Source organism: Rosa rugosa, chromosome 7 (assembly GCF_958449725.1).
Source record: "Rosa rugosa chromosome 7, drRosRugo1.1, whole genome shotgun sequence".
NCBI classification, from domain to species: Eukaryota; Viridiplantae; Streptophyta; class Magnoliopsida; order Rosales; family Rosaceae; genus Rosa; species Rosa rugosa.
The window spans coordinates 3,778,848-3,805,233 of record NC_084826.1 but is presented as its reverse complement, the minus strand read 5'-3'; the positions used below and the strand labels follow the sequence as shown (position 1 = coordinate 3,805,233).

Here is a 26,386-nt window from a genome sequence, read left to right as displayed (position 1 = left end):
GCTAAATGCTTCTTTTGACGAGAAAATAATTCCTCGTGAAAGCCCGACTTTTAGCAAGGAAACCATAGTTTTGTCGCCATTGAATTCGGCGGGTTTTACATAATTTTCCGCCAAATAATTAATGACGAAATTGTTATTTCCTCGCTAATTGCTTCTTTTGATGAGGAAATAGTTCCTCGTAAAACACAAACTTTAGCGAGGAAACCATACTTTTGTCGCCATTGAATTTGGCGGGTTTTACATAATTTTTCGCAAAACAAATAACGACAAAATCGTTATTTCCTCGCTAATTGCTTCTTTAGACGAGGAAATAGTTCCTCGTAAAACACATACTTTTAGCGAGGAAACCATAATTTTGTCACCAGTGAATTTGGCGGGTTTTAAATAATTTTCCGCCAAATTAATAACGACGAAATCGTTATTTCCTCGTTGAATGTCGTTTTCGCGATGAAAAAATTCCTCACTGAAATCTCCTATTTCCTCGGTAATAACATGATGATTTAGGAGACCAATTTATGGTCACCTTTAGTGATGAACTGAAATATTCGTCGTAAAAAGTGGTGTATAGTGAGGAAAATATGTTTCTCGCATAAAACCTAATGACATTTAGTGAGGAATCAACATATTCCTCGTAAAAAGTGACATTTACTGAGGAAAACAAATTCCTCACAAAAAACTTGGTCGCTAAAAAGACTTTTTGTTGTAGTGCTCCCTAGTAATGACAGACCGTCGTGTGATTAATATAGGTAACATGAAACATATTAGTTAAGTTCAAACATTAATTATCTAATCGTATTATAAAAAAATTATGTACGGTTAGCATGAAACATGAACTACTTCTATAACTGTGTTAATAGGCCGAACAAGACTACGATACTAACCTAATCATGTTAAATTTTGTGAATACAAACACTGAGTGATTACATGGCGCAACACAATTAATATAAACTAACATGAATCATGTTATAGTCGTCCAAAGGGTTGGCAAGTTTCGTTGTAACCTAATTCTATTATAAAAAAAAAAAAAAAATTAGGTATGAAATAATGATATTATCTAATTTTGGTTGAATAATATTAATCCGATCTTTTTTTTTTTTTTGAATATGCCAGGGGCGAAATAATATATTCATCACAAGTCAGAATAGGCCGTTACATACCCTTTCGCTGTCATTTAAGGGCATAGACAGACAAGAAGCTAGTGGTAGTACCCACAAGTGGTACGTACATATAGTCCTACTCATTGTACATTCAAATACGTAGAAATAGCGGATATCCTCCTTCGGTACTACTCCAGAGACGCTAAAGAGACATAAGGTGCACAATAGTGCTTAGATTTCTAAAACAAAGGAAATTATTGTAACTAGACAAACTAATTAACATAGGGATGGGCCTAAGGAAAAACCCTAGCCCAACATATTCAGTTCAAGGCAGATCCAAAGAGGCCCATGCAAAAAGCCCAGCAAGTCTGATCGTGCCCAGGCCCAACCTTCATCTCCACACACGCCTGGCCATCGAACAGATTCAGCGCCGCGCCTGCTCCGCTGACCATGTAGCGCCTGTTCCGCCATGATCCCGCCTCAACGAATCATCGTCATAGCCCAAATCACCCAGAAAACACGTCGCCACACCTAGCATCACCACGACGCGCCCCGATCCAGAAGCTTGCAATCCCCGCCGCCGCAAAAAGTTAACCCTTCGAGGAAGGTCGTTGATCCAGCAGCAAAACCGAGGTCCCAATTCCGCCTACATAGCCACCGCATATAGAGATTTCAAGCCAAGCCTTCAGCCCGAGCCAACCTGCAAAAAACCTCAAACAAGACCCCTCAAAAGGAGCTCCTCGAAACGATAGTCTTCATCCCCGTCCGGCAGCAGACCGCGCAGCGTTAGCGAGGCCAAAGGCCAGCCAAGATGCCGAGGTCGCCACCGGACGAGAGCGATCAATTCGGTCTAGGATTGCCGCCGCCCCTAGGGTTTTGCGCTCTCGCTCTTCTAATTTATATTATTAATCCGATCTTAGATAAAAGCAAATGCTCAAAATTCTTATGGACTATGAGTCACAAACGTTATGACCTCTACCATGTTACATTTCATGTCCTCCCTTTTGACACAATCATTCTCAGTTTGTTGGCATTATATGCCACATTTAGTACTCAAATTCGGTACAATAATTTGAACTCATAGCACAGCTGTCTATTTTGGGTTATCATTTCCTTCTTTCCTTATCATTATGGGCCTAGTGGGCTTTGTTTTTGTTGTGGGTGTTAGACAAGAGTTAGGTTATGCCATTGAGAATAGGCTTTGGTGATGAGATTTGTTGTGTCATGGGAGACTACTAGAAGCAATCAAGCATTACCTTGGGGGTACTCGTAAAATAGACACTAAAAATGGAATCCATTTCTTTTCAATCAACTCGAAAGGGCCCTTCTCTCCTAGGATGTTGTATAGTCAAATCAACTGTGCTGGAGTGAAAAAAAAGAGGCCGGTGAAAATTGTGCAGTTCCATGTGAACCACGTCATTGGTGCAGCTCAAAGATTCCATAGCGTCCAGTCTTGTGGGGAAGGTATAGTACACTCTCTTTTTCTTTAGCAACAGTGAGGCCAAATTATAAGCTCCCTTGAAAAGAATCAAAGATTGGTCTTTCATGTGAAAAAAGTTACGGAGAGTTTTTTGCATTTTCAATTTTCATGCGTAGGTTTCTCGAAAATCTTGTATCTAGCTAGCTTCGGAAATATGATAAAAAAAACAAAAGTGAAAGGTTCAGATATTAAGGAACCCACGGAGGCCCAAAAACGAAAAAAGTTTTTCTTAAGGAGCAATAGTATTCCCAGTTCTTCTAGGTCTAGAAACACCAGCTAAGTCATCCAAGAAAGCATTCACAGCATGAGCAGGAGGATTCTCAAAGATGATGAGACCAGGAGCATGCTCAGTACTCATTTTGGCTAAAGCATCAGCTGTCATGTTGCACTCCCTAAAAATATGGCTGATTCTGGAATTGTCCAAAGTTGAGATGAAATGATGACAACCCTCCCTAAGATATTAGACACCAATTGGTCCAATTATATTCATTTACTGTAGTGACACCAATTATATTCATTTTTTATTTATGCAGACCAATTATATTCATTTACTGTTTCGCCAACAAGCTTTAAGTTCGAAATCCTAGTTCTCAATCTTTGTTTGTAAATTGATACAACTTTACTTGATTGTAATCAGCTTGTACAAAAATTGGTAGGCTTTGTTTCTTAATTTAATTTAACAATTTGTTTATCCAATGCAACTTTGCATGTCAAATAAAGCCTTAACATAATCATAAATTCACCAACGGTGTCTGGACACTTAGGGGACTTTCAGAATGATACTTGAACTTACAAAGTTATCAATGTGATACCTGGACTCATTTTTTCGTATCAACATCGTACCTATGACCAATTTCCGTAACGACTCCATGACGAAAATTGGCCGTAGGTATCACATTGATACGAAAAAATGAGTCCAGGTATCACATTGATAACTTTGTAAGTTCAAGTATCATTCTGAAAGTCCCTAAGTGTCCAGACACCGTTGGTGAATTTTTCCCAATTTTGCACGTGCGATGCACGTGAGTCACTTAATGAAGACAAAATGACCGATTTACCCTCAATTTTTTTTTTTTTTTCTTTATTCTTCTTTCTTTCTTTCTTTCTTCTTCTTTTCTGGTTTCTTCTTCCCCTGATTTGAATCATCAAGATTCAAATCATCTTGCTCGTCCGATTCCCACCGTCGATCGCCGATCAAACACCGCCGTTGCGTCTCAATCCACCTTCATGCACCACAGATGTTTCTAGTTCCCCCAACTTCAAATCCTATAGCAAATTGAAATTGTGCATTGAGGCTTCACCGCTCACTCCGAGTTCATCCCCGCCGCCGCCGCCAATGACTTGACCACCACCACTCTCGTTCTCTCCTCCGACCCCCTTTTATACACCATTGATCAGAAACTCAGACCCCGCCAGCCCTCCACTCTCAAATCACAGCTCCAATCCCACCCCTCCATCCTCTCCTTCGTTCCCGACATGCAACACCACCTCTACACCATCCTCACCTGCAACTTCATCGGTTTAGCCGACAACTTCGGCCTCTAGCCCAACTTCGATCAGAGGCAATTTTAGGCAGACAAAGATTAACAACTTCGGCCTCCACACCATTCTCACCTGCAGCAAATTCGAGCTGTTCTTATTCATCAGCTTCGCCACTCCGCTGCTACCCACCATTGTGCCTCGCCGATTAGCAGACAAAGAACTCGGAGCCTCCACCATCGAGAAATTGAGGCTCACGTTCTGCGTGTCCTGCGCGGCGGATATCGGCATTGTCGGAGAAAATGTTGTATGAACACAAATTTAGTTTGGGTTCCACGGTGGCAGCTAGTCGAGCTCGTTGATTGTGGCCTTGGCTTTCTTGATTAGCCAATCGACGACCTTGCTAGGCTGGTCGTATCCAAGCCGGTCCTGCATGTCGTAGAATTGAATGGCGGTGTGGGCGACGAGCCTGATGCTGCGGTCCCTGGGGCCTTTGGTGGTGCAAACCTTGCTGTGGCGGTCCTTCCGGCCGGTGGTCCTTAGAATGTGACCTTGAGCCTCCACGATTTCGCTAGCGGTGGAGGAAGAAGCAGTCATTATCCCCAAACCCAATCGAGAAGCAGCGGAGGACGACGTTGTTGTGCGGTGGTGGAGGTTGTTGTGGTCAAGTCATTGGCGACGGCGGCGGGGATGAACTCGGAGTGAGCAGTGAAGGCTCAATGCACAATTTCAATTTGCTATAGGATTTGAAGTTGGGGGAACCAGAAACATCTGTGGTGCATGAAGGTGGATTCAGACGCAGCGGCGGTGTTTGATCGGCGATCGGCGGTGGGAATCGGACTAGCAAGATGATTTGAATCTTGAGGATTCAAATCAGGGGAAGAAGAAACCAGAAAAGAAGAAGAAGAAAGAAAGAAAGAAAGAAGAATAAAGAAAAAAAGAAAAGAAAAGAAAGAAAGAATTTGAGGGTAAATCGGTCATTTTGTCTTCACTAAGTGACTCACGTGCATCGCACGTGCAAAATTGGGAAAAATTCACCAACGGTGTCTGGACACTTAGGGACTTTCAGAATGATACCTGAACTTACAAAGTTATCAATGTGATACCTGGACTCATTTTTTCGTATCAATGTGATACCTACGGCCAATTTCCGTCACGGAGCCGTTACGGAAATTGGTCATAGGTACGACGTTGATACGAAAAAATGAGTCAAGGTATCACATTGATAACTTTGTAAGTTCAGGCATCATTCTGAAAGTCCCCTACGTGTCCAGACACCGTTGGTGAATTTTTCCCCTTCTAATTATACTTACAACACTCTTTGTCCTCTTTCAAAGAGAAGCCCAACTCATACATTTTTCCTATAGATTTGGCCCCATAAATTTTTAGCCCAATGAGTACTTGCGAAAGAGAAAGCCCAAAGAGCAAGTCCAATACAAAATTGCAGGCCCAAACTAAATCCTCGCGCGCCTATAACCGCTAAACGAAATAACACAAAAGCGGTGGAAAACTAAAAATTCGTTTCCCGCGAATTCCAAAGGTTTGAGGTGCCACGTTGGCGATCCGCGTGACCTTGCTCTCGACCAATCAGCGCACAGCATCGCGTCCTATATATTAGAACCCCACTGCTCTCCCAATTCATCACAAAGCAAATCCAACCCTCTCTCTCACTCTCTCAAATCAGACTAGGTCATTTTTAGGGTTAGGGTTAGGGTTTCGTTGTTAAATTTATTTGTGATTTTCGCCGCCGGATTCTGAAAATGAGTGGGAAGGAAGGTGGGTCGACTAAGGGAGGCAGAGGCAAGCCGAAGGCCACCAAGTCTGTGTCCAGGTCTAGCAAAGCGGGGCTTCAATTTCCGGTGGGTAGGATCGCCCGGTTTCTCAAGTCCGGCAAGTATGCCGAGCGTGTCGGCGCCGGAGCTCCGGTTTATCTCTCTGCCGTGCTTGAATACCTGGCGGCTGAGGTGAGCTTTGATTGATTGTTCTTAATTTGCTCAATACTTGTTCAATATTGGATTGTTGTGAGAAATTTGGGAATTGGGGATCTGGATATACAAAACTGTTTTGAATGAATTGGTTTTCAAATTGGGGGTTTGGGTTTCACATTTCTGGGTTTAATTTGTTTATTTGTCTCTCTAAGATTTGAAATTTGATTTTGGGTTTAGGGTTTGTTGAAGGGTGAAATGATGTTGATTTGGTTTTGTTAGCTTTATATTTTGATGCGTTTTGGATTCAATCTTTGGGTTTGTGCTGATTTGATTTTGTGAATTTGGGAATTTAGGTTTTGGAGCTTGCTGGCAACGCAGCTAGGGACAACAAGAAGAATCGTATTGTACCGAGGCACATTCAGCTTGCGGTGAGGAATGACGAGGAGCTAAGCAAGCTTTTGGGGTCTGTGACTATTGCTAATGGAGGAGTTTTGCCCAACATTCACCAAACTCTTTTGCCTAAGAAGGTTGGGAAAGGCAAGGGCGATATCGGATCCGCTTCTCAGGAGTTCTAGGGTTCTTGCTCTTTGTGTTTATCTCCTTGTATGGAGATGTTTAGTTACACCTCAGTTGTAAAATACCCATGGGATTTGTTAGAGTTTTCTTTGAACCTTGTTGTTCTGGTGCTTGTGATCTTATGCTATAAATGAATGGTTCTGCTAAATTGAATCTGGTTTTAGTCATTTTGGTCTTTATTATAGTGATTTCAGTTCAAGATGCTTGATGTCTTGTGACTAGTTTCTTCATTTTGGTCTCGACACTTCAATTTCTGGGTTTAGAATGATCCATTTACTTTCCCTTCAACATTTCAAAGGAGGCACTAACAACTAATCCATGAAAATTTTGGTTGCAAATTTGTCAGCAACATTTTGCTCTATGCTTGTGCACAGTTCAAAGTTTTAACTGTCAACAACATTAGTTCCCTAGAAATGGATTGGTTAATGGTTAGTAACCTTTAACAGATAAGGACTTGGATTCTTTGCTCGGATGATCTAGGGTCACAAAACCAAGCATAAATCTCACAGTTTGATACGGCAAGCAACAGTTATCTATGGAATGAACTGTATAAGAAAACGAATCCAACCGAATTATTGCGGGTCCCCCTTGTAGCATAGAGGTTGGTTAACATCTACTAGCTCCTGGGTTCGATTGGCATCGAGCATAATATCCGTACCTCATGAGGTATTCCAAAATACCTTTTTTGAATTATTATTAATACTATCTCTTTGAAATGAATTGTGATAATAATATTTGACTCTACTTGGTTTGTGTGGCTCTCAGAATACCACACAACAACCATTCTCTTTTCCCTTCCTTTTTTCATGTCTGTGCAGGGTCTGGCGATGTGTTGTGAATTTTGTTTGAATGGGCACTCTCATGCATTGCCTATCATATAAACCCCAAGTGAGATTTCCCACTTTTGGAATCACACTATGCTCATCTTCTGAGGTTAGTGTGTCAAGGCAGCAAGTTTTGAAGCAAGTGGATAAGGAGTTGGCTAAAGGAGATGAGAGGGCAGCTCTTTCACTTGTTAAAGATTTGCAGGGCAAGCCTGGTGGCCTCAGATGCTTTGGTGCTGCTAGGCAGGTTAACTTCACTTCCAATTTGTACCATTAATTCTTCTTGGTTTTATGTGTCATATTTGATGTTATGTTGTATGCAATGTTAAGGTTTGGGATGTGATTCATTTGTGCAGGTGCCTCAAAGGCTTTACACTTTGGATGAGCTGAAGCTGAATGGAATAGTAACTCAGTCTCTTCTGTCACCAGTGGATGCTACTCTTGGTTCCATAGAAAGAAATCTTCAGATTGCTGCTGTGGTTGGAGGTGTTTCTGCATGGAATGTTTTCGGGTTTAGTCCTCAGCAGCTTTTCTATGTTTCTTTAGCAGCATTGTTTCTGTGGACTCTGGACGCGGTAAGTTCCTCAACGCATGTCTAAGAATGTGTGCTGAGAATCAAAGTCATTGAGTTTGACTATCTTGAGGCACTTTCAATTTTCTTGTTTGAAATCAATTCAATCTAGTATTTGATATTATGTCATCAAATCATGTAGATATCTTTCAATGGAGGAGTTAGTAGCTTGGCTATTGATACAATTGGTCACACCTTTAGTCAGAAGTACCACAATAGGGTCATTCAAGTAAGATCTCTCTCACATTTCTATGGTGGTCTGTCCACACATGACTAGATTAATTTTACATACAATTGTTGCTAATAGAATGCTGCAACTTTCATTTCATTTTGCATTCTTTTAGATTTTAACTCTGTGTTTCATTGTGTTACCTCATTTATGTGGCTGAATTTCTTCACCATATTAGTTCTTTGTGTGCATTACCTATCAGGCTGTAGGTCTGAAAGCTTTGTGCCATGCTTATGAAATTAGGAGGATATTATAATGAAGAGTTTATCTAAGAAGAATTTTCTCATGCAGCATGAAGCTGGCCATTTCTTGATTGCGTACTTGCTTGGTATTCTTCCCAAGGGATATACACTAACTAGTTTGGATGCATTCAAGAAGGAAGGGTCCCTCAATGTTCAAGCAGGGACCGCGTTTGTGGATGTTGAGTTTGTTGAGGAGGTATGTTGTTTCTGATCTGAAATATGTATGTGTTATTCAAATCCTTTCTACAATCCTGTCTGTCCTGCTTCTGTAATTGCTTTCTGCGCTTGTTTGTTTCAAGTAGGCATTTAACTGATGTAAATCATGTGATGTAACGTCCACTACCTTTAGCGAGTAGCTTAACAGTCATAGACTGATATAACAGGTGGATCAAGTGCTTATTCTATAAAAAGAAACGTGAAATAAAGTGATGAGAATTACTAAGCGCGTTGATCAAAGCTAGCTAGCTCAGTAGTATAGTTGTTCATGGGATATAAGAACCAGCACGGTTTCCATGTCAAAGAGGAGAGTAAGTAGTGAAACCAATCACAGTGGAGTAGTGCAGTTTAACCGTAGATTGTTTGCATAATTGTGAAACCATTGTCTATGTAAAACTTTGGTTGATAATAACCTTGATTTACAGTAGTTCCCATTCCCTGCAGGTTAAAGCAGGCAAAGTATCAGCAAGTGTACGTTTTCTACCCCTCGTCTCAAAAATTTCTGATTACATCTCCCTTCCTTGAAATGAGACAAGTTCATGAATTGGGAATGCATCTTATTAGACGCTGAACAGATTTGCGTGCGTAGCGCTCGCGGGTGTTGTTGCTGAGTATCTTTTATACGGTTATGCAGAGGGTGGTCTAGCTGATATAAACCAGGTTAATATGTCACTTGATTATTTTACTTGGCAACAAGTAAGGTGAAGGAAATAATACAAGAAGTTACTAACTGAATCTGTATGATATTTGAACAGTTGGATTCACTGCTTAGAAGCCTAGGCTTCACACAAAAGAAATCCGATTCACAAGTCAGATGGTCTGTACTAAACACTGTCTTAATCATGCGCCGCCACGAAGCAGCACGAGCTAAACTCGCAGAGGCGATGGAAGAAGGAAAATCCGTGGGATCCTGCATCGACATTATAGAGAATACCATAGGCGATGCAGACATCTAGTGCAGCTAGCCAGGTTGCTGTTGTTGATACTCAAAAAAAGCTTTGCTACGTTTTCACTTCTTTGACAAAATATATGGGATTTGTGAAACATGAGTCAGCTGGTCATGGATGTTCCAAGGTACATCAAACCAATCATGTTGCGGAACTGTTACATGCAACACTAATGCTCACTTGTTAAGACTCAAATAGCTGGCTTCTGGATCATGTTTCCAATATATTTAACTCGATTTTAAGATGGTCAAAGTTGAAAGCTGAAAATAGCTTGTGCGAAAGAGAGCGGAAGCAAATCTTGCACATAAGCCGGCGTTTCTATCATGTTTCCAATATTTTTAACCCGATTCAAGATGGTTAAAGTTAAAAGCTAAAAATCCCTTATGCGAAAAGGAGTGGAAGCGAATATTCTCCATATCTCTCTCTACAAAATTTACCTCACACAATGAACATATTCAAGTTAATACACCGGTAATTCTTTTGCACTAGCTCTCCTTTTGGTAACAGAAAAGTTAATTGAAACAAATTATGTCTCTTTACCCTTATCTTTATAAGATCCAGATACAAAGACACGTAACCAAACATCAAACGACTCAATCGAAAACCTCTTTACGTCTGAAAATCAAATTTCCTCCATACTTCAGAAAATAAAGAGGTGCGGCCCCACAAAATAAAAGTTAAAACATTTTTAACCTAGTGAAAATATAAATAACAGTGTTGGGGATCCGAGGTAGGAATAGTTGGGCGGGTAGAAGATTCCAACGAGAAACGGCGTCCTCCTCCTTCCTGATCGCAGAGAGAGAGAGAGAGAGAGATGGGTGTGCAGTGGCTTCTGGTGTGCCATGGTTTGGTTACTCTACTCGTCTTAGTCTCCTTCCTCTGCGGCCAATGGCCCATCTTCGACGGCACCCCTATCCAACGCATCAATCACTTCCTCCACTTCGGCATCTGCGATTACTTCCAGTAAATCGCTCTCTCTCTGTTTTTACTGTGTTTTTGTTTGCCAAGTTTTTTATTCGTTATTGATCTGCAGGCGGTTCGTTGGGTTTGTGTTTGGTGCCAAGGGGACTAATGCGATTCAGTCCGTCGAGTATTTCTGCTGTGATCGGCCCAATCCAATTTTGCAGGTATCAAATTTGGTTGTAATTAGTTGATTATGTTGTGAATTCTGTGCCTTTTTTCTGGAATCTGCGATTCGGGTTTTGTTACTGCAATTTTTTTTTTTTTTTTTTTTTTTTGAATTGTTGGTTAGCTTTTTCTTGTTTAAAGAATTGGGGATATGAGGATATGAGCTAGTCATGTATGAAAGTGCTCTATAGTTGGTAAAATTTGGAAGAATGTGGTGTGGATAAGTAGGTATACGAAGAAGCTAGAGGAAAGGAGGTTTGAGTTTTCAGTGTTGAAGGTCTGTTGTGAAAATTGTTCTGCTTTGCGAAATAACCAAATGCATATGATTTCGCATTTTCGAAATTTAGTTTAGTATCTGAGCCTTCAGTTTGCGTCAATATGAGAATAAGCTTTATGCTTTCAACAGTAACAGAGTTCGGGCTGAAGTTCTATGCTGATAGGTGTACTTCCATATTTAACAGTGTAGTGAGTAGCGTGTCTGTTTGTGGTTTGAACTTTTTGAGGACTGATTCTAGAAATTTGTACTTGAATGGTAAACATGTATAGAAAAGATTTATCTCTCTCTGATTCGGGATTAATCATTAGTTCTTTTGTTTCACTGTAGGTCTTATATCTTGCTATTATTGGAGGAACCTATTACTTAGTTGCAACTTCTTCCTTCCGTTATATTCCTGGCTATTATATAGGTGAAGTTCACAGGTATACCAAGGAGTTTGTTTACCTACTCCCTCTCTCTCTCTCTCTCTCTCTCTCTCTCTGCCACTTTTAGTACAGAACTCTCTAGAAATTTGGTGTGTTCCTGCAGGTACATAAGCTTCTTCGCTGTTGGCGTCGGTTTTCTGCTGTTTCTATTAACTAGCCTTTCCGATCCAGGAACAGTGAAGTCTGATAATGTTTCAGTTTATATCTCTGCTTACCCGTATGACAATGTGATATATTCTGAGAAAGAATGTTCAACATGCAAAATTCCAAAGTGAGTCCTACCCCCACCTCTCCCTCACAGTTGCTTTTGCTGTTTCTCTTAGGTTTTCTTTCTCTATATTAATTTTCTTCTTTCTCTGTGGTTCAGACCTGCTAGGTCTAAGCATTGCAGCATATGCGGTCGCTGTGTTGCTCGCTTTGACCATCATTGTGGATGGATGGTTTGAATTTCTCCAACTCTTCCTCTTCTTGTCTTCCTCCTCCCTATAAGTTCTGCATTCCATATGATGCTTATTGTAAATTCAACATCGCGTTTGATTGCAGAATAATTGTATAGGCGAGAGAAACATCCATTACTTTATGGCTTTTCTTTTCTGGTAAGTGCTATCTCATGCAGCAATACTGTTTAATTGTGTGTGGCCTTTTGTGGCCTCCATTGCTTATATTTCCCAAAAATCAATTGCAGAGGTCGATACTGGGTTGCGATGGGTATCCTATCAGTTTCTTGAGGTTGATAATTTCGATAGTCGGTTGAAATTACCCAATCTTCATTACTAAGTTAGCACGAATGACAAGTGGAAAATATTTAGAGGTTTTCTATGAGGTTGAAATTTGTAATTTAGTTTACCTTTGCACTCTTGAAACTCACTACAAACTTCTCTGTATTGGCTTACAATTTGCACAAATCTGTCTGCTAAACGTTGAATTTGAGTTGTTTATCTTGTTTTGTGTCGTACTTAATTACCCAGGTCAACTATATTTTACCGCTGATTAAATGTACCACACTCTTTTTGTTTAATGTTATGGATTTCTTGTTTCTCAGGCACACTTTACTTTGCATATATGGAACAGTTGCAATTGGGTTGATTCTTGCTGGACAAATTAAAGAATTTAGAGTTATTGATATTCTAACTGGTAAGTAGTGTTGCATTTCAAGTCATGAAAACAGTTGATGCTTGTGTTTCTTGCGTAGCTAAGTGACATTCCTTTCCCTAATTTTCTTCATTGCAGTTTATTATGGTGTAGAGAATTCATTTGTTAGTTTATCACCACATGTTATACAGGTGAGCATATTATACTGTTTCAGCAATTCAGGCAAGCAAGAATTTTTTATTGTTGTTATTATAAGACATTCCTATTTTATAGTCATAACATAATGAATCAATGAATATCAGTTTCGAAATTCAATAACATAATGAATCAATGCATATTTAGTCTTACCGTGCATTTTTATTTCCCCTCACGTAACTCATTTAATTCTTTTGTTATGTTTGACAGTGGTTGGTGGGGGCCTACAATACTCAAATACTTCTGATGATGTTTCTCGCAATAGTGGCATTGTTAATAGCGGGTTTCTTTGGTTACCATGCAAAACTCTGTCTCACAAATACTACCACTAATGAGGTTTAGTTCTCTGTCCGATTTTGTTGAATAACTTAGTTTGTCGTCCCTTCTTAATATTTTAAATGGAGTTTGAAGGTAATCATTAATGATCTGGGGATAGTTTATTAGACTACATTTCTCAAACAGAATCACTCCCATGGTAAAAGCATGAAATAAGTAAATAACAGTGGTTGTAGCTACTGTGAGATATGCAATTTCTACTTCTGGTGAAAGTATAAAGCTTGCCTGCATAGAATTCTCCTATTATGTGGTGATGTCTCAAAGTTATACAATTTGAATAAGTTAGTTTAGTATATAATCTGACTTTGGATTGACACTCAAGTAGTCACTTCAATTCACAAGATGAATGGTATAATGTTGTCTAGAACTGCTAATATATAAAAGCAATTGTTCCCTAAAATTTATTTATTAGGATAAAACTGCATGTTTCATAGCTGAAACATGAGAACTAACCACATGCAGTTATTTTGAAACAGACTTTCAAGTGGCAAGACTATATAAACTGGCAGAGGAAGTTGAGTGAAGCAAGGGCGAGTTCTGCAGCACTCAAAGCAAGTATAAATGGGTTCACTAGTGAAAGAAAACCTCCAGAGAGCAAATGGAGAACCCTATTCCGAAGATCTCCACTCGAAGATGTTGAGGTTGTGGTTAAGAATAACATTTATGATAAAGGGTTCTTTCTGAACGTTCTTGAGATCATCTTCCCCCTATCAAGAAGAAGGTTGTATGCGGGAACCAAATTAAAGTCTAGCTAAAGTAGATTGCTGTCCTGTCAATGTTGTATGCTTCCCTTCGATCATGTCTCTTTGAGCAATTGAGAACAGCTTCATAACCGTTTCTTGCCATCACTCATGCTTAAACGGCTAGCAACATCACGAGAGTGGGGTTGGATTCAGCAAGATGAGATGCTTCTTCTGGCCTTTTGTAACATTATTGCAATGTGCATAAGGGCTGCGGCTGATTGCTTGTCATTGGCTGTTCGTTCAAGGATAGAATCAAGTACAGGTGGTATAGTCATACATTTTGTTATCTCAGCAATTGGCTTAGCAGATTTTCATTGTAAAGCTGACCTTTTCGTTTTTCATTTGTTGTAATAGGATAGTCACTTACAGAGTGGAAGAATGACCGAATTGATCCTTAGATTCTAACTAAAAAAATAGATGTCTGTTACAAACTAGCAAAACAAAAAGGATATGTTATGATGGTAAGTGTTTGGTAGAAGAATATGAAGAAGCTCATTTAAAAAGTTGGGAGATGGGGGTAACCGTAGAATGCAATGCATGTTAAATCTTATTAACAATATTTTTGTTGAAATTCTCTTGTATCATAAGCTCACAATTTGTATAGCACGATTTTCAAATGTGATACAATTGACGAAACACCAAAATCTCAAACAATTTATTTTTATTGTTATTTTTTTTGTGAATTTGATTATTCTCTGACTGAGAAAAATCATAGAAATTATGTGTCAAAATTTTTTAATTCCGTCAGCTATTTGAGAGTAGAAAAATTTTGGTGACAAAATAAGAACATGCGATTTCAGTCAAAAAAGGCCATAGTTTTGAGTAAAAATCATGATCTTTGAGATTTTTTATTTCTTATATATATATATATATATTTTTATGTATGAGGTCCAGTTTCAATGGAATTGAGACATGAAATAACAGTTTTGTAACTACTTTGCAATCGACTTCCATCAAAAAAGTAAAAACTGCTTGAAATCGACAAATAATATAATTTTGGGCCGACTTTTAACAACCATATACACCTTGGGCTTTTGCTTAAATAGGCGATGCAGATCCGACCCGAAAGAAACAAAAATAAAAGAAGCTCCGCTTCAAACAAAACGAAGAAAAGGATCTGCAGCACTGGCTCTCTCTCTCTCTCTGGATTCAAAGAAAGCAGAGGTATGGGCTCAGCTTCGTTAATCTCCCTTTAGTTTCTATTTCAAAGTAATTCTATTCGATTTTCAGATTCAATTTTCGTTGATTTTTTAAATTTCGATTGTTAGGGTTTCCACCGATGATTTACACGGCGATAGACACGTTCTACCTGAGCGATGACGACCTGGAGAACTCGCCGTCGAGAAAGGACGGCATAGATGAAGCCACAGAGACCACGCTCAGAATCTACGGCTGTGATTTGATTCAAGAAAGCGGCATTCTGCTCAGAATGTATGTCTTCTATCTCCAAAGTTTCAATTTCGGCTGTGTTTCAATTTTAATGTTTGTAATTGTATAAGACTAGTGATGGCTGTTTTGATTTTTCGGAACGAAGGAAATTAAATTTGTTTGTTCAATTTGATGAATTTTAGGCCTCAGGCTGTGATGGCCACCGGTCAGGTTCTGTTTCACCGTTTCTATTGCAAGAAGTCTTTTGCTCGCTTCCATGTCAAGGTACATTTTACTTTTGTATTTATATAGTTGCTCGTTTGGCTCTTTGTTTGGATTCTGAGAAATTGTGAGAAGAATAGGAACTATTCTGTTTTTAAGAATTTAGGCACCCTTTTTGTTTTGATTATGAAAGATGTGTGTTTTTACCTTTAATAAGTACATATAGCTGTCTATGGTCCGAAGTTTGAGAGGAATGAGATGTCTTTAAACCTTTTGCCTTGTAGTGTTTTGGTTTTGGTTAGCGAAGATGAAAAGGTAATATACAATGAGTTGGCGGCCCAAGGAAGGATACTTGTTTTAGGGTTATTTTAAGAAGTAATTGTACCTGATTTGTTAGTAATGCTATGCTTTTGCCGGTTTTGATGTTTTCTTGTAGAAAGTTGCTGCTAGTTGTCTGTGGCTTGCATCAAAGCTGGAGGAATGTCCTAAGAAAGCTAGACAGGTGATTATTGTTTTCCACAGAACGGAATGTAGGAGGGAGAACTTACCAATTGAGCATTTGGATCCACAATCAAAGGTTAGTAGCTCATGTTCAGTATGTGTATCATATTACAACAATGCTTTCCATTATCCTCCTTTTGAGCCAGAAGCATCAGATTTATTGTGAAGCAGCATATCTATCTATGGTCCTCTTATAGAAGTCAAGGTTATAAGATTTCTGTTTTGTTTTTGACAGAAATATTCAGACTTGAAGATGGAGTTGAGTAGAACAGAGAGACATATTTTGAAAGAGATGGGTTTCATTTGCCATGTTGAACATCCCCACAAGTTCATTTCGAATTACCTTGCCACTCTTGAATCACCTCCAGAATTAACGCAAGAAGCCTGGAATTTAGCAAATGACAGGTGCGTTTTCATCATAAACCAAATTCGTTTTTTATTCTGTTGGTCTTCATTTTGAACTTTTGAATTTGAAGTAGGTGTTTGTTTCTTTACAATTATCTGTTTTACCTGGAGATGTTAGTCTACTACTCTTCTAATATGTGCTACCAATGAGGGTTAGTGGAAGGTGCTAGTATGGGGTGGAAACCCCTTATTTGCTAGAGTTTCCTGCCTCCTAAAGATTGTAGGGTAGGATGAAGGCAGTTTTTAGTCAGGACCTGTGAAGGGGGTTTTGGGGATATCTGGGTATAGACAAAAGAAATCTTTATAATTTTATGCTTATTGATGCAGTAGTTTACATTGCAAAGATGGAAATAGTTATATTACAATCTGTTTTAGAGCCATTAGAATTTTGAACTCTGTTGTGTAGAGTGGATTTTTATGTTGTATGCATATGGGTTGCATGTCTATTCAGAAAACTGGAATGGTGTAGCATGTGAAATTTAACATTGGGTCTCTAATAGGGGGATCGATCAATGAAGCTAATTGTAGAAAATGAACGGAAAAAATAAGAATTTTTTTTTAAGGCAACTAGTAATGGATTTGATTCCAAGCTTTCAAAGGTTTATGGTTTTGACTGGTATTTGATTCTGCTTTTCACTAGAATAATCTCAAGAACGCTTATGCTATTGATTTAATTCTTCTTATTTCTCAACTTTTACTTGGAGCAGTTTGCGTACAACTTTGTGTGTTCGATTCAAGAGTGAGGTAGTTGCTTGTGGTGTTGTGTATGCTGCTGCTCGGAGGTTTCGTGTCCCCCTTCCTGAGAATCCCCCATGGTGGAAGGCATTTGATGCTGATAAATCAGGGATTGATGAAGTTTGTAGGGTTCTGGCTCATCTGTATAGTCTTCCTAAAGCTCAATATATTCCAGTCTGCAAGGATGGAGATTCATTTACATTTTCTAGCAACAAATGGAATTCACAGTCCCAGCCAATTTCAAAGGTATGATTTTTTGTCTTTGCCTCCCCCCACCCCCACCATACTATGATTTTTTTCAGAGCTGGGGGTTTTTAATTTATTCTCTGTCCTATCCATGCAGTTGTCTACTCGTTAGCATATTGTATTATGTTACAATTACTGCTCTGTTTTTCTAGCAAGTGCCAACTGCAGGATGAATAAAACCTGCTATATACTGATTTAGATATTCTATTGCTAACACAGAGAGTTCTATTTTCATTGTTGGTCTGTAGGAAGTTCCTAAGAGTAGCCCACCAACTATTGCTGAGACATCTAATTCAAATGCACTGGCAGCAGCAGTGAATCCTGAATCTTCTGGATCAAAGGGTGTAAGCAAAACAGCCATTGATAAGGTAAAGGATTCTAAAGAAAGTGATGATGAATCTAAGAGCATGCCTGTTGATTTAGAGGGAAGAGAAGATATGAATATAAAATCCAAGGCTGAACGCAGCAAAAGCAGGGACAGGGACAGGGATAGGGATAGGGAGAGGGAAAGAGACAGGGACAGGGATAGAATAAAGGTCCGAGATCGTGAACGGGGAGATCGAGAGGAAGCTGAGAGGGATAGAACCAAGGACCGGGGTCATCGTTCTAAGGACAGAGCAAAAGATTCAGGTTGGTCATTTTTATATTTTTCATTAACCTCTTTGATAAAATATAGAGTGATTTTATTCACACATCCCTTTTTTCTTCATACACATTCCCATTTAGCTTTTCTTTTTTGGTAAAATTAAATTCCCCTAATACCCTTCCAAGAACTTAAATAAATAAAAAACAAAAAATAAATATAAAATAAGGAGAGAGACGTTGTGAACAAGATGAAAGCCGCAATCTGGGTTGACGAGCGACAAAATCAAATCGGCAAAGGGGGCGAAACATTTTTTCTTCTCCTACACCAATATTTGCATCTTGTCTTAGTTTTCCAGATTAATTGTTAAAAATTTATGGTTTATATTTCCTAATAAAACTACCAGAATTGATCTCTAGTCTTGATGTTCTTCATGATTTCTATGACACTAATTTTGATGAGAACAAATTGATCAGCTTGATTGGGTTAGTTGGCTTATACAGTTTTGTTAAGATAGTTTTCTTCCATGAAGTTTTGTTGAATTACATTCAAGTTGTAAGTTAATTAACTAATTGCCTAATGACCAAGTGATGAACGGTTTGAATAGAAGATTGTGATCGATCTTGTATTCTTCCACTTCAATTTTTGAGTTCACCTGAATTCCATAATTGTAAGTGTAGTAGTAGAATGAGAAGGATTGAAGGAAGATCGATATGTAAGTGTAGAATGAATGAGGACAAAATAGGAAGTTTCAAGGAAAAAAGTACCAAAAAAAATAAAATTTGGGGTGTGTATTAAGCATATTGCAATGTGTGAATAAAATTTCTCTAAAATATATCCATCTTTTGCCTTTCTTTCATGACTTTGTCTATTCAAATTTTCATCTATCTAAAGCCTTTTTCTTTTAACTTTTGTGGTTGCAGGGGGGCATTCAGAGAAATCAAGACATTACTCATCACGAGGTATTAAAATAGTACATATAAAGGTCATTTTTTCGCCAAAATAAAATGCAGTTGAACCTAATCATCTGACAAGCATTGTTATTTTGCAGATCGTGACTATCACAGTTCCTCTTATTCTTCAAGGGAGAAGGATCGCTATAGACATCACCCCTATGCCTGAATGTATTCATCTCGGTTTCCCTTGATTAAACTTGTAGAATTGATTTACTTGGTTGTATGTTGACACAATTTGGCAGAACGTGTAAAAGAGAGTGATCAACTGTTGAAGGGCCACGAATAGGCGAACGTTTTGACAGAGAAGAAAGGGTACATGCACTTTTTATTTGTATATTTGCACCATTTTTGAATATACCTCAGATCACAGGCATAGATTTTTGAGGCTTTGAGCCTATGCCGTCGTCGGTTATAACGCACGGCTGTTTCAACATGGTTTAAATAAAACTGTATACGGCACTCATTGTTTTTCTCAAATACTAGTAATTTAGACCTCAAGAGGATACGCCGAAGTAGCCGAACACTCGCAAAAGAGAGAATTTCAACTAAATGTAGAATTCCCTACGAACAACTTGTCGGCAAATGGTTTTCAAAATGTTTTAGTACAACAATTAAGAATTTTCAATGGCAAAAAAATTTCAAAAATAATATAGTATAGCAATCTTTAGCGAGGATCCTCGGCAAGAGAATTTCAACAATGATACCGTACAACAACTTTTGCCATAGTCCGACAAACTTCAAATACGAAATTTCATTGGCAAATGGATTCCAAAAATAATATAGTCATGCCTTAAAAGAAAAACTCATGTTTCTCTATTTTTTGAGATTTCATGTGTGGGACGATAAGGAAGACAAAGTTGCAACAATCCCAAGAGTTAAAAAGTAATTTTCCTTTATTTTCTAACCAATACAAACCCACACATTTAGACAAACCTGACCTTGAACATATACAAGGCTATCAAATATAAACTATAAAGTGGGTGCAACTTTCTTCCTTGCACTGTATTTCTGCTACACACAAGGAGAGCTCCCCTTGCTAACTTGATCATAAAGCAAACTTATCAAATCAATTAATGAAATGATCTGAAAGAAAATAAAAATAGACATTGGAGTTTTGTAATGCATATGTACTTCATGTTAAGTCTTAGTAATATTGGTGAAAAATATTTTAGATTTGTGAGAGTTAATTGCTTGATTCCTGCCCTTGTAAGGGAGACAAAATGGTGCTAACTAATCACCAGCTTAATGTCGACTACATATTTCAAAAAACTTCACGATGCTGTGCTTGTGCCGTTCTAAAGTTGTGGACCTGTGGAGCAGATGATTGGGCTGCATGGACAGTGAGAGGCATGATGTCTCTGCAGCGCATGTAACTCAAGAACTGTCCAGGCAGCTCTTCGAGAAGCGATTGAACCGTGGAAATGCGCCCACCTGCTAGAACCACAATGAATTTTTGTCTTAAAAACTCTTAATTGTGAATAAATAGATTCAATCCATATTCAAACATGATGAATGTTATGGAGAGTAAAAATAGAGATGTTTGGGATTACTCTGCACTTCTCTCATAGGAACAAACTGTACAATGTCTCTGGTAGCCACACGACCTGTTGAACTCGATAATTGCTGTCCATTGTCAGCATCGAGAATCTGCCAAATACAAGATTCAGACACGCATTCAGAACAAAGAAATCAAATTCTAATTGTTGAAAATCCAACATATGTAGCATAAGGAGAAAGTGATGACTCGTAAAAAGAAACAAAAGCATACCTCCATTTGTTTGAAATCTGCACTTCCTACTCCAACTATTAGAACTGAGAAGGGAAGATCAGATGCCCTCACCAAAGCATCTGTTGTTTCTTGTAGGTCTGTAAGTATCCCATCCTATAAAAGGTGGCATTTATGTTATTAAAATAACAAAGATCACATAAAACAATAACTCGCAAATAAAACTCATCCTTCTCTTACCGTTATGATCAGCAATACATAGTACTTATTGTTGTTGTGGAATAGAGAATTGCCAGCAATCTCTGCAGCCCTATTAACCACTGGGCCAAACAAAGTGGGTCCTGATAGAGAAACATTGTGTAGAGCACTGGCATAAGCAGTCATTATGCCTTGAACTCCTTCAACCTAAATAAATGAAACAATCAGCAAGATAAGAAAATACTGGCAAGTATATAAGTTCGCAAACCAGAGTAGAAAGCCATATGCGAGGAACCAGACTCTTAATTTACCTCAAAGCCAGTTGCAGTTCCATCCAAGTTAAAACAGTGCGATACAGGTCCTTCAGCTGTCCTTCCTCCAAAGCCCCAAGCAGGAAAGCGTTTATCAGCATCATAAAACTGAATGACTTCCCCAACTTCCATTATTGCCTGCAAATAATATATTTGATCATATTTTCTAGATCATACCACTCAACTACTTGCAGAAGAAACCTCCTAAGGTTATTTCATTAAATAAAGGCACAAATCTTGTGTTGCATGTTATTAGAAACATTTCGTTAATCACTAAAAATATTACAAAACTCTTAGTTACTAAAGCACCACAATTGACCCTTCAAAAAAAAAAAAAAAAACACCACAATTGCTAACCTGCTGGTAAGAGTTCAACCGCCCATACGGATCAATGTAGTGCAACGAATCATGTTGTTGAGGGTTTCCATTTGAACCTGTGAGAAACTTCAGTATCAAGGCATGCAAATACATTGGAAATGATAAGCATTTTGAAAATACCATGCATTGCTTACCCGTAAAGTCAATAGCAACCATGAAGTTAAGTTCAAATCCACTGGAAATATAATCGAGAAAGCTGAACTGTTGCTTCTCATTAAATTGATCCACAAACAACTGACCCTTTGAAACCTACAATGCCATATTATAAAGAAACAGTGAGTAAATTGACATGTATGATACAAGTATATGAATTGGGATGCAAGCTTGAATAGACACCTTTTCATGACCATGAGACAGTGAGTAAATTGACATGTATGATACATTGATACAAGTATATGAATTGGAATGCAAGCTTGAATAGACACCTTTTCATGACCATGAGAAGATGGAATGACGAAATTCACCCCACTTTTTTCTTGGTATAATCTCTCCAGGTCTGCCACTGACTTTTGAAGTTTCCTATATAGGAAAAAGAGGTAAATTCAAAAAGGTTGGTTGTCTTTCTTGTACAGGCAAAAGGACAGAGTTAAGAAAAAAGTGTAAAAAAGAAAAAGAAAAAAAAAAGTGGAACCAATATTTTTAATAATTACCCAATAAGAACATGATTGCCATTGCTGTTGAAATCAAAGCACTCGATGACTAATGGATTATCCTGCACCAAAGATAAGTTTGATGAATTTTTCTACCTTATTTGTCAAACTAATAGCCGTATTTAACAGAACTGGCAGGCTTACCTTGCTTCCAAACTGCTGCATACTCAGGGATAGTGGTTTCCAGATTGGATTTAAATTGTTATCTACCACTTCAGTCTTGCAAATTGGAACAGAACTTCCATTCTCAACAATTCTAGATACTCTTAAGAAAGGATCCTATAGTAAAGAAGTTGAAAAGAAATGTAAGAAATTACAAAAAAAAAAAAAAAAAAGAATGTATCAAGTAAAAAGATCTTAAGACCTGGTTTCATAACACGTACACTTTTAGAGAAGAGGTCTTTGTTTTCCAATTGGGAACAACGGAATTTTATCTCAACAACACTCTTTGAAGCCATAGTTTCTTCAGCATGGACAGTGAGTGTTCCGAAGTTTCTCAAACCTCCACGCCCACTTCTGCTATGCAGATTCAAGGTTAAACTTCGACTTTGTTTGGTCACTATCTGCAATTAGAAGAGAACAAGTTCACAAACAAAATATATCTTAGCATTTAGCAAATGATGTTAAAACATTTTTGCAAATATAAGATATAGAAATTGATAATAACAATAACAATATTGATCTTTACACCATCTTCACACACACTGCACCAGCTCAGTGAAATAACCTATATCGATGAGCTCTCTTTATTTTAAGGTAATTTACCTCTGAAAGAACACAACTGCCTTCCCCAAGAAATTCTTGATCCTCCAACTTCAGTGTCTGCAATGCAACACAATGAGATGATTAAGAAATTAATTCTGCCTTCAATAAAGTTTGCATATGGTTTTTATTCCCACCGTGATGCTAAATTTAAAGGCAGCTACACCAAAAGACAAATAACCTTTGAAGGCTTTGTTTATCTGTTGCTTCCATCTTGTCTGAAGTCCTAAGTTCCATACTATTACTAGGTATTGCAAAATTGTCCACAATCCTAAGGCTATGCCCAACCATATATATATATATATATATATATATATATATATATGCTTCCTAAGGTTGTTTAATTACTATGTATATTTCTTGCTGATTCATTTTATTTGAGAAATAAGCAATTTACCACACCTTCACGAGTTCACGGTAATTGTGGAGTTAAAAAAAATAGCAGAGTAGTTCATAACAATTCAGAATTGTGTTTATAGAAAGCCTTGATAGAAGACATGGTAATACCTTTACATTTACATTGTGATATTTTGTATCGACATCATAGACATGGAATCTGGGTTGAACACAAAACAAGAAAAAAGGAAGGTCAGGCAAGCAGCCTAATCAAACCGATCCAACTGATACGCATCTAAGAAAAGAAATATAAGAAACTTACATCAATGGCTGCACAACCTCGAACTGATATGAAACTGTAATTTTCTCAATCCACGCTGGATTCAAACTATTCAGTATTACTTCAGTTCTCCCTAGTTCCTCTAGCTTACCATCTCCTTTCTTCACATAAACCACAACCATGGGATCACTCTGAAACAAAATAACAGATGTTAAAAGAACAATTCCTCACCATGACAAAGTACCCATGTTAAATGTCATATAAGTACATAACATATAACCATATCAAACAGAACAGGTTTTTTTTTTTTTCCTTGATTGATTAGAACTATGATAGCCCTTCCATGTGTAAGGGTAGTAGTAATAACAATTATTGACAAGCAATAGCAAGATAAAGAGGTCATGCTCATGTATTCATGTTGCGTGCTTGCGTTCTTACAGTTTGCAGTATTTTAATTACTATGATAAATAGGTATGAGAAAATACCAGAGTGAAAAATGCTGATCAAGCTTTAGCTAATATTTCAATTACTGCTATACTGCAAGGTGACATGGATATATAAACATACCTTTGACGTAATGTCACGATCAAGCAAGTTAGTTGCTGACAGCGATAACTGTAACGGAGATAAGAAATCCAAAATTACATTCCAAAGAAGAAAACAGAAGGTCCAACTAGAAAAATATATGAAAATGAAGAGAACTACATATAAGAGATACATCCATGCACTTTAAAGCTCATAGTGATTAATAAGGCAGAGACACTAGATTTAACTCATCCATCAAATGTATACCAAAGTTTAAACTATACATAATCTTCAGGCACTTAATTTATGAATTATAGAAGAGCAGATGGTAAATTATATCGAGTAATATACTTAATGGTCCATTACAGATTCATTACATAGTCCATTACAATTCATTGCTGTTTCAAGCTGAGTGGAGTAGTGCAGAGTGAATCCTCTAGGAGTAGCATTAAGCAAGTTGATATATATATATATACCCTTTGAAACGACGTATTTGATGAAAAAGGCAGAAAGTAAAAGAAAGGGAGACAAAATGGATTAAGGCCTTTTGGTATACTTAAAGATGGCCCCGGGTATATTCACATTGTCAAACATCTGATTGAGACCTTTATGTCCACATCCACTAGAAATGACGGAATCCCTTGATAAGTAGCACAGTATTGTGAATATTGCCACACCTCCAAGTGACAAACAATACTTTTAGATCAATCAATGGTTTTGTCCTATGCTCTCAAGTCAAATTGGCATAAGATAATCAGAATCTTGCTAATGTCCTATTCTCAGTAGGCATTTTTCGAACAAGGTGATCGAGGAAGTGCAGTATTCAATCAACATGCAGCTTAAGATGCTAGTCACGTAGACATGCAAATAAATTAAACAGGATGTCACATTACTTAATAATAGTCAATGGGGTTGTTCACAAGGCAAATACAGCCATTGCCTTAAGTAAACAGTTAGAAATTTTAAATCTATATTGAACAATGTAGAAACTTTCGTGTTGAACATTCGAGAAGACTTGCAGGCCGGGTTATTACAGAATGCAGACTGCAATTGACCAGATTGACGAAAAATTTGACCCCCCAGCATGCCATCTTGAACTCAGCATACGAGTTTTGAAAGTAACAATACTATAGCCAAGAATCGTGTCATCTTTTACTTTCCAGAAAGATGAAAGCAACTTTAGGAATCAAAGTTCGTTTTGAGTTGGCTAAAAAAAAAAGTGTCTAGAGATTATAATAGAAAAAAAAAATGCGAAAAATTTCACCATGAAAAATTAAAGGCTGCTAATAAAATATGAGATTACTAGATAGTACAAGAACAGTTGAACGAATTCTGTGTTCTGGGTACCAAAGTTGTTCAACTGTTTTTGTATTCTACCAACCTTCTTCGCAAGTTTCAACCTTTTACACAATCTAGATAAACCCAGAACCACAGAAATATGAATATTATTAATTTTTCAAAAAATAAACAAACAAAAAAATTGGGAATTGAATCAGGGTTATAAAAAGAAGCATCATCATCATCATCTTCTAGTGTTTTAACAAGAAGCAACAGTAAAATTGAGGGCTGGCTAGTCCGAAATTAAACCAACTCCATACTCCATAGCAAATGTAGGTTACCTCGAGCCGAGTGTAGAGAGGATAAACCCCTCGGGAGCGGTTAAAGAGCTCAACGGCGTCGTTTGTGTCAGCGTCCCTGTTGATGGGCCTCTCTTGGGCCCCACCTCCCACGGCCTGTTTGCCACCTTTCACGTCGGAAAAACAACCTCCCATCTCCGATAAAACCTCTCTTCTTCTTCTTCAAAAACCCTAAACCCCTCAACAGCGTCTCGTCTCTTTCTCACGAGATTCTAGTTTCCACTCGCGCCTTATGTTTTCTAGCTATCTGAACAAGCTCCGATTACGATTATATATAACAACAGAGTGATACCGCGTCAACGATTTTTTCAGCGAAGCCAAACTAAAGAAGGCTTCTTCTTCTGCTGCAAGCCTTCAGCCAACAAAACTTTTTATATTATTTCAGAAATAGTTGCGAAAATAAGCAATTTAATTATTATTAATTTCGGTCTTTTTTTCTTTTTTTTTTTAAGCTAAGTCACGAGAATAGAATGCAGTAGTTGGTAATCTACCCATATAGGGAGTAAAAATTTGGTGAGACGTTAATAGGTCCAAATTTTGGTGAAATGGCCATTCATTACGTTTGCCTATTTTTAGTACGTCTAGTGTTCTTTACGTTTTTTGGCTAATGAATATGGACCGGTATATGAATCGAAGGGACGAGGAAGCGAGTAAAAAATGACGTTGGAACAAGAGGGGAAGGTGTTGTGGTTGAGATTATATTCTATCGGAAAAGATGAAGACATTTCTTTTCATTCAAGATGGTGTTTTTGTATTCGGAACAAGAGAGGAAGGTGTTGCGA

General features: G+C 38.0%; 5 protein-coding genes across 7 annotated transcripts; 4 read left to right on the top strand and 1 right to left on the bottom strand.

Annotated features, from left to right (window-relative positions):
• The first annotated feature begins 5,685 nt into the window (after nt 1–5,685).
• On the top strand, nt 5,686–6,727 carry LOC133723504 (histone H2AX). Its single transcript, XM_062150351.1, has 2 exons — nt 5,686–6,020; nt 6,338–6,727. Exons 1-2 carry the CDS (start codon nt 5,817–5,819, stop codon nt 6,557–6,559), a joined length of 426 nt encoding a protein of 141 aa, XP_062006335.1. The 5' UTR covers nt 5,686–5,816; the 3' UTR covers nt 6,560–6,727.
• A 571-nt stretch (nt 6,728–7,298) lies between these two features.
• LOC133723503 (uncharacterized) lies at nt 7,299–9,688 on the top strand. The gene is made up of 7 exons (XM_062150350.1): nt 7,299–7,631; nt 7,741–7,959; nt 8,098–8,184; nt 8,476–8,622; nt 9,087–9,113; nt 9,207–9,302; nt 9,398–9,688. The coding sequence occupies exons 1-7, from the start codon at nt 7,410–7,412 to the stop codon at nt 9,596–9,598; spliced, it is 999 nt and encodes a 332-aa protein (XP_062006334.1). The 5' UTR covers nt 7,299–7,409; the 3' UTR covers nt 9,599–9,688.
• A 485-nt stretch (nt 9,689–10,173) lies between these two features.
• LOC133723502 (probable protein S-acyltransferase 17) lies at nt 10,174–14,421 on the top strand. Of its 2 annotated transcripts, none has more exons than XM_062150349.1 (10): nt 10,174–10,552; nt 10,654–10,716; nt 11,322–11,416; nt 11,523–11,690; nt 11,787–11,859; nt 11,963–12,015; nt 12,462–12,553; nt 12,650–12,702; nt 12,917–13,042; nt 13,519–14,421. In XM_062150349.1, the coding sequence occupies exons 1-10, from the start codon at nt 10,478–10,480 to the stop codon at nt 13,795–13,797; spliced, it is 1,077 nt and encodes a 358-aa protein (XP_062006333.1). In that variant the 5' UTR covers nt 10,174–10,477; the 3' UTR covers nt 13,798–14,421. The 2 variants fall into 2 exon arrangements, with proteins under 2 accessions (XP_062006333.1, XP_062006332.1); XM_062150348.1 differs by having other exon boundaries at nt 10,195–10,552; nt 10,623–10,716.
• Nucleotides 14,422–14,800: 379 nt separating this feature from the next.
• LOC133723501 (cyclin-L1-1) lies at nt 14,801–19,135 on the top strand. The gene is made up of 9 exons (XM_062150347.1): nt 14,801–14,949; nt 15,054–15,216; nt 15,357–15,438; nt 15,812–15,952; nt 16,112–16,281; nt 16,989–17,262; nt 17,511–17,892; nt 18,769–18,807; nt 18,897–19,135. The coding sequence occupies exons 1-9, from the start codon at nt 14,835–14,837 to the stop codon at nt 18,965–18,967; spliced, it is 1,437 nt and encodes a 478-aa protein (XP_062006331.1). The 5' UTR covers nt 14,801–14,834; the 3' UTR covers nt 18,968–19,135.
• A 661-nt stretch (nt 19,136–19,796) lies between these two features.
• LOC133722100 (protein BONZAI 3-like) lies at nt 19,797–25,931 on the bottom strand. Of its 2 annotated transcripts, none has more exons than XM_062148916.1 (16): nt 25,587–25,931; nt 24,010–24,057; nt 23,485–23,633; nt 23,334–23,382; nt 22,830–22,886; nt 22,448–22,627; nt 22,209–22,343; nt 22,065–22,126; nt 21,840–21,933; nt 21,549–21,663; nt 21,394–21,470; nt 21,037–21,174; nt 20,768–20,932; nt 20,570–20,683; nt 20,352–20,448; nt 19,797–20,235 (listed from the first exon to the last, which is right to left on the bottom strand). In XM_062148916.1, exons 1-16 carry the CDS (start codon nt 25,737–25,739, stop codon nt 20,063–20,065), a joined length of 1,806 nt encoding a protein of 601 aa, XP_062004900.1. In that variant the 5' UTR covers nt 25,740–25,931; the 3' UTR covers nt 19,797–20,062. The 2 variants fall into 2 exon arrangements, with proteins under 2 accessions (XP_062004900.1, XP_062004902.1); XM_062148918.1 differs by having other exon boundaries at nt 19,797–20,232.
• Nucleotides 25,932–26,386: the final 455 nt, after the last annotated feature.

Coding starts and splice junctions, on each gene's coding strand:
- LOC133723504 (XM_062150351.1), top strand. CDS start 5,817: ATGAGTGGGAAGGAAGGTGGGTCGACTAAGGGAGGCAGAGGCAAGCCG. Junction 6,021..6,337: donor TTGAATACCTGGCGGCTGAG/GTGAGCTTTGAT, acceptor TTGGGAATTTAG/GTTTTGGAGCTTGCTGGCAA.
- LOC133723503 (XM_062150350.1), top strand. CDS start 7,410: ATGGGCACTCTCATGCATTGCCTATCATATAAACCCCAAGTGAGATTT. Junction 9,114..9,206: donor CAGGCAAAGTATCAGCAAGT/GTACGTTTTCTA, acceptor GCATCTTATTAG/ACGCTGAACAGATTTGCGTG. Junction 9,303..9,397: donor GTCTAGCTGATATAAACCAG/GTTAATATGTCA, acceptor ATATTTGAACAG/TTGGATTCACTGCTTAGAAG.
- LOC133723502 (XM_062150348.1), top strand. CDS start 10,404: ATGGGTGTGCAGTGGCTTCTGGTGTGCCATGGTTTGGTTACTCTACTC. Junction 10,553..10,622: donor GGCATCTGCGATTACTTCCA/GTAAATCGCTCT, acceptor ATTGATCTGCAG/GCGGTTCGTTGGGTTTGTGT. Junction 11,417..11,522: donor TATATAGGTGAAGTTCACAG/GTATACCAAGGA, acceptor GTGTTCCTGCAG/GTACATAAGCTTCTTCGCTG.
- LOC133723501 (XM_062150347.1), top strand. CDS start 14,835: ATGCAGATCCGACCCGAAAGAAACAAAAATAAAAGAAGCTCCGCTTCA. Junction 15,217..15,356: donor AGCGGCATTCTGCTCAGAAT/GTATGTCTTCTA, acceptor GATGAATTTTAG/GCCTCAGGCTGTGATGGCCA. Junction 18,808..18,896: donor AAGACATTACTCATCACGAG/GTATTAAAATAG, acceptor GTTATTTTGCAG/ATCGTGACTATCACAGTTCC.
- LOC133722100 (XM_062148916.1), bottom strand. CDS start 25,739: ATGGGAGGTTGTTTTTCCGACGTGAAAGGTGGCAAACAGGCCGTGGGA. Junction 22,887..23,333: donor ATCACAATGTAAATGTAAAG/GTATTACCATGT, acceptor GTTGCATTGCAG/ACACTGAAGTTGGAGGATCA. Junction 20,449..20,569: donor CAGATTTCAAACAAATGGAG/GTATGCTTTTGT, acceptor TGTATTTGGCAG/ATTCTCGATGCTGACAATGG.